At 40.3% G+C, this 6,420-nt stretch overlaps 1 protein-coding gene across 1 annotated transcript; it reads right to left on the bottom strand.

Moving 5' to 3' along the window:
- Window positions 1–1,352: 1,352 nt before the first annotated feature.
- Window positions 1,353–3,175, bottom strand: LOC115753826 (transcription factor bHLH18-like). The gene is made up of 5 exons (XM_030692648.2): window positions 3,137–3,175; window positions 2,628–3,027; window positions 2,349–2,515; window positions 1,787–2,167; window positions 1,353–1,461 (listed from the first exon to the last, which is right to left on the bottom strand). Exons 1-5 carry the CDS (start codon window positions 3,167–3,169, stop codon window positions 1,387–1,389), a joined length of 1,056 nt encoding a protein of 351 aa, XP_030548508.2. The 5' UTR covers window positions 3,170–3,175; the 3' UTR covers window positions 1,353–1,386.
- Between the last annotated feature and the right edge of the window lie 3,245 nt (window positions 3,176–6,420).

Here is a 6,420-nt window from a genome sequence, read left to right as displayed (position 1 = left end):
CCAGCTCATGCCAACGCAAGTTATTCCTTTTGCCACCTCCAATGCAGAATAATGTTCATCAAAACTAACACTGTAGACATAAAGTTTCAAGTTATCCATTTAGTTCAATGTTATGGAAATAAGTTGTAATATCCCAATACTAGAAAAAGGGAAGTAAATTGAATGATCTAATTATTTTCAATATGGCTTAAGAAATTACGAAATTATACCTGGGTATCATTACTTTTGTTTCACCAAATTAATTGGGCAAGGAGTTATATGCAATATGATATTGTGGTGGCTAATAGCATAACGATTTAATGTTTGGGAAGTTAGCTAAACTTTACGTCTGAGGGAGGGAGGGAGATTTTTGGGATACCGCCAAGGATGCCTTGCTGTTTTCCTAGGTATTTAGCTCTTAGCAGTTAAGGAGTTTAAATAACAAAAACAAAATAAAAAAATAGACAAAGTATATCGAGATATTATCTCTTTTTCCATTCAAAATAAAAAAAGAACAATAATAAGATAAAGCAATTATTTAATACATATGACTTGCTTTGAATATAATATCTTATCTATAGTCTTCATAATGCAAGCATTTAATACAATATAATCTCTTTAACCAAGAAATAATGCTCTTGGCAACAGACGAGATGCTGATCTTGGATTCATATTCAAATGTTGACAGAAAAGTACATCACAACACATTCATCATTCGTTGATGTACCAAAAAAAACAACAGTTTAAATAAAGTGGAGAGAAAAAAATAATACATCACAAGAATTCAATTCCAAGAAGCGCTGAACAAGACAAAGAGCATCTCTTGAGATCGACTCACAAGCTGGTTCGACCTTAGGAATGAAAAAACAGAACATATGCAGTGCCAGTTTTCCTATCTTCAAGAAAGACCTCATGCAAAATGAGATCTCTCTGGTAAAACCCCCTCTTGAAAAAATTCCTGGAGACTTTCTTCATACAGCACATGGATATTTTGAACGTGGTCAACGGGTCAACCACGCAAAAACATAAATGGGAAAAAAACCCACCTGCAAAATGATGGAGTCTCCAGACTATATAAAAAAAAAAAACTGCTAGCTTGTCAATTATTTCTGATCACATGATCTCCTAATCAATGAGTACTTTATGAAAAACACGTGGTGATGATGTGTGGATTTATAGTTTATATTATATCGTCTTTGATATTACTGTTAGGGAAGCATTTTTCATAAATAAAAAAAAACCAAAGCCAATGTTTTGGCCTTCGCAAAAGGTTTGGCTTGATCCAATCAGACAGAGAGATTCATGAGAACTTTTTTTTTATAGGAGATTGCGTGTACTAAATTAAGTATTACTATTAGGGTTCAAGACGTTGTAACTTCCGACGAGATGATAATTTTTTGCAGGAGATCAGATGAGATCCAGAAGAACTTGGCGTAGATTCCTCACGAGATCCCCCGTTTTCAAGCTGAATCCCATGTCCATCTGCAAGAATTTTTTTTTTGTTTGATGGTGCAAAATATAATTTATTAGACATATTCCGAGGGCATTAAGAAATTCTACTAAAACCCATTAGCTAAGTGATGTGATAGTTATCTTATCAAATCATTAGGGGCTTGTTTGGAAATAATTCTGTTCTCCGGAATAGAAAAAAGATGAGAAATCTGTTTAGCAATGGAGCCCCATGTATTTGATAAATAATTTTACTAAGATTTATTTCTGCATCTAATATTTCTCGGAAGGTAAGTAAACAATATGGTGTTAAAGCCGGGAAGAAAATGGAAGAAACTGTGGTGCTGTATATATTTACCAGAGCTAAGATGGTAACATCTTGTATGGAACTCCCAAAGGGCATGACGCAACTATTCACGACAGTTAGGTTCAGTTTCTCTATTTTGCCGATCATCTTCGTTATAGAGCCAGTGCGCTTCTCGCAGTGGATTTTAACGAGGACACAGGTTCCCGAGACTCGGGCCTCGATCTCCGGAAGCGAGAGTTGCCGGTCAACTTGGCCACAAGAGTGCCCGTCGGTTGAAGAATATGTGTCGCCGGCCGTGGTGAGTCGAGACTTCTTCACCAAGACGACCGACTCCACAGTCTTTGCCGCTGCCTCCTCCTCGAGCACCTGGACGTGTTGTTGAAGCTCTTTCAAGTACTTGATAGCATCCTCAAGGATGGAAGCCTTGTCCATCTGAAATACGCAATTAAAAACTAGGGTTAGAACATTTATGGGTCCATGGATTAAGGGTGGATAGCAGAAACGTTCGAGAGAAGTTACGCCAAAGACTAAAACTGATTTGTCCTAATCTCATGCTTAATCAAACCCGTCAATCATACACTCCAAATAATTTCCAAGCTCTTACGGCTTGTACCTTCTTAAGGTTGGGAATGATGGCAGAGAGCGCGATCAAACGCTCGCTGATCTTCTCCCGGCGCTTCCTCTCAGCTAGCACGTGCTCTTGTGCGTGTTCGAGCTTCCGGCTTGTCGAGCCAGCGTTTTTCACCTTTGGTCCCTCACAATCTTGGATTTCATAAGTACCTTCGAAACACATTAGAGCGAGACAAATATCGTTAGGAATATTTATTGAGAAAAGATTTGATTTTAATACTGATTTCACGTCCGAGGGTTTGGTCTCTTGCAAGACTTTTACCATAGATTGGATCAGATATGGCAGGAGAAGAATCGGGGTTGCCGAATGCCATCAAGTGGGAGTCAGGAGACGGAGATGGAGGCGCAGATGGAGATGGTGACATCACCACGTTGCGAGCCATCATTTCCTGCTCCGGTGCGCCTGGAGAGTTCCAGCTCTTGATCTTGAGCTGTTTCCGGGGCCTCTTGGTGAGCGCTCGAGTAGTTCCGACGGATCGGGTGGCGAAACTGGGGACCGTCTCAGGTCTAACAAGAGGGACTGGATAGGCCCGCGATGAGTATGAGCAGGGCTCTGAAGGAAAATGCGGATGGAACGAATCAAACTCATCATCCAGCGAGAAGGAGGAGTCAAGTTGTTGCTGATGATGATGGTGATCGAAATGGGCTGCATCTTCAACCATCTGTGAATGATTCACCCCAAAAAAGGGGAAAAAAAAAATGAAGAATCAACCTGTGATTTGCGTCCATTTTCGAAGAAATACTAACGTGAAAAAGGGGAAGGAGTGTTGCTTGGGGAAATACTCTAGCCGATAAGATCTCCATGGGATAACCACCACCACCACCTCCTCCTCCTCCTCCTCCTCCTTCTGGATCCTCCGATCACCCTGAACAAAAAAAACTAAAGAGGACCGACATTAAAGCAAAGGAAAGGTAGGAACCAACCATCGTCGCAGTTCTGTACTCGATGTTGGATCTAATAAACATTAATACAGTCGAAAAACAAGAAGAAAAGAAGACAAGGTCATCACCCGTGGCTGTGGAGAAGAAAAGAGAGAAGCGCAAGCTTAATTGCGAAATGGTGGGACTTGAAGGGAACAGTTGCTTTTATTTATACGCGACCACCTGCACGGGGAAAAGTATACTAGAAGTGCCATAACTTGTGTACGGCATTTACTTAAGTGCTATAACTTTCAAAACGTTCACTTAAGTGCCATGACTTTCAAAAATTGTTCACTTAAGTGTTACATCGGAGCAAAATCGTTCACTTAAGTGCTATAGTAACTTTTCCGGCGTGCCACGTCGCCTTTCCAACGTGCTACGGTAACTTTCCAGCATGCCACGTCGCTTTTTCGGCTGCCACTAGGGGTGTGCAATCGAACCGGGTTAACCCGAAATCCGGATCGGCCCACCCGAAAAACAGGGTCGGGAATCGGTACTTGCTCAAACCGGTCTGGGTTTCGGTTCCAATTTTTGGGAACCGGTTAAAACCGGTCCGGTTCCCGGTTCTAGGTGAAGACCCACCCGGACCAGTTTTATAACCGGTTTTTAGTTACTTTAAAAACAAAAGAAACCCTAATGTTGTGTCCAATCCGGTCGCCAGCGTCAACCTTTGGTTGCCTCACGGGTCACGGCCCTCACCTCCACAACGGAACGCCTTGCCGGTTGAATTATGGTCTTGTGGGGGTAGTTAAAAATTGGACAGCTCCAGTTCTAATGTCTCCTCATTGATGATTTTGGTTTTATGCTCGTGGTGTTTGAGTTTTTTTGGTGCTGGTTCATGCGCGCTTAATGTGGTGTCTTTTAGCATGTTATTTGGATCCTATAATTTCAGTTCTTTTTTAATTGGTACAACGAAAATTGAAGTGTGATAGAAAGACTTGCACTATGTTAATTCAAGGTTACGGAGGATCATTGTTACTTTTGGTGGATTGTAACTTTTATTTTTTATATCGGGGTTTGTTGCTTTAGGTAGATCATACTATTATTTATTATTATTTTTTGGATTGTTGCTTTTGGTGTATTATATTTTTTGTTGCTCATTTCATCGATACTCATATTATTTTGACGAAAAAAAAAAAGGAAAACAGGTTCTCGGGTAGACCCTAAAACGGGATCGAAAAACAGGGTCGGTTCCAAAACATGTTCTAAGACAAATAGGGCCGGTTCTCGGTTCCAAAAATTGGGAACCGGTTATAACATGGTCGGTTTCGGGGTCTAGGTCCGGACCCGACTCACTCGGCCCATGCTCACTCCTAGCTGCCACGTTAACTTTTACAGCGTCCACGTCAACATGACACTCAAGTAAACTATTTTTGAAGTTATGGTACTTAAGTGAACGTTTTGAAAGTTATGGCACTCAAGTGAACGCCGTACAAAAGTTATGACACTTGTAGTATACTTTTCCCACCTGCACGCGTTCTCGGCGACGATGCCGACCTCGCAAGTGCGAATTATTAGTCTCCCTTTGCGAGCTGGCTTTTGTTCACATGGGGGAGAGGGCTCTTCTATCTTTTTCATCCAGTCAAGTTTCACTCACTCTTGGAAAAAAAAAAAACGTCTCTCTCTCCAATAAATCAAGGGTGATCGGTTCTCGGTTTGGTCCCACCCTAGAATCGAGAACCGGACCGGATGGTCCTAGAACCGGACAGATCTGTACGGTCTTGTTCCTAGGCGATTGAATTATTGGAGGACCAGACCAACATGTTCGGTCCTATTCCCAGGCAATTCAGTTATTGGACCGATCACATATTTCTTTGTGATTTGTCGTTAAAATTTTCTTATTAAAGACATTCACCAAACCACCTCTCATTAATTGCATCGCGTTGTCGCTAAACTTGGAAGTCATACTAAGCATTCTAAATATCTTAGGTTTAAAGTAAAAAAAAAAAAAATCTAAGGAAATAATAGCCGATTCGGTCTAGACTGACCATAAGTGGTGCCAATTTTATGGAACCGAGAACTAGATCAAATCTTCAACAACCGAACCGAACCGAACCGAACCAGCAGATTTGGTCCAATCCGGATGGTTCCCGACTCGATCGGTCCATTATGCTTAGCCCTACAATAAATTCAGAGATATTTAGTTATGCTAATATTTTATGGGTCGGAAAATATTTAGTTGTGCTAATAACTTCTAGTATCCTGTCAAAAGTATCTCTGAGGCACTCCTTCACCATCTCAAATAAAAATAAAAAATGATTGTCATGTTCAGTACATGTATACTTTATATATTTGAATAATTTCAGTTGCTTTCGGTAAATAAAAAAAAAAGTGACGTGAGCTGCAAGTTTTTGAAAAAAGTAAATGCAAAAAATAAATAAATAAATAAATGGAACATCTCCAAATCCAGAGAATGCAAACTATTCATTGTTGGGACAATCACATATATTATTTTGACGAAGATAAAAATAATTGAAGACTATTAATGTGGCTATTGATTCTTAAGAAAAAGGTTGTAAATTCACATGTCAATATGCAGAAAGTGAACATGTTGTAGAACGAGGGTTTTCGACCAATATATATACATATATGGAACCGAAAGAATCAATATACTCGGAAGGACTAATCTGTTGAAGGTTTAACAGTTGACTCAGCTAAAACGTGAAAAGACTAGAGGGGCCATATACAGAAGCAACTCCTATTACAGATGGAGTAGAGGACGTGATTCTTGCTTCTGCATTCCTGAATAAACTTTCCAGTTCGATTTAAATTCCAACTCTTGTCTAACATCTAGTTTCCCGCTCCGGAATCCGCAGCAACAAGCCTTAGAGTAAAATAGATTGAAGGTGGCTGAGGACTTTGGCAGAATTTAGAACTTCTATTCTCTCTTTGTCGATCATACTCTCGAGCTTTCTCTTGTGAAAACCCGCCTTTTTTCTGATTGTTATTCTCTGTGATGCTGCATTTTATGTACTCGAGGAACCAGAGGGGATTATATGTTGCTGGAGGTTCTCTTGTTTGCAAAGTTATCTACTGAGTTTTGAAGAAGCGGCACCATCTACGGACTATAAGTTTATAAGATCACTAGCGGTTCCAGCCTTGGTAGAAACTGGTAGTTTTGGGATAATGAACGC

Source organism: Rhodamnia argentea, chromosome 1 (genome assembly GCF_020921035.1).
Source record: "Rhodamnia argentea isolate NSW1041297 chromosome 1, ASM2092103v1, whole genome shotgun sequence".
In the NCBI taxonomy this organism is placed as follows: Eukaryota; Viridiplantae; Streptophyta; class Magnoliopsida; order Myrtales; family Myrtaceae; genus Rhodamnia; species Rhodamnia argentea.
This window is presented reverse-complemented; position numbering and strand designations above follow the sequence as displayed.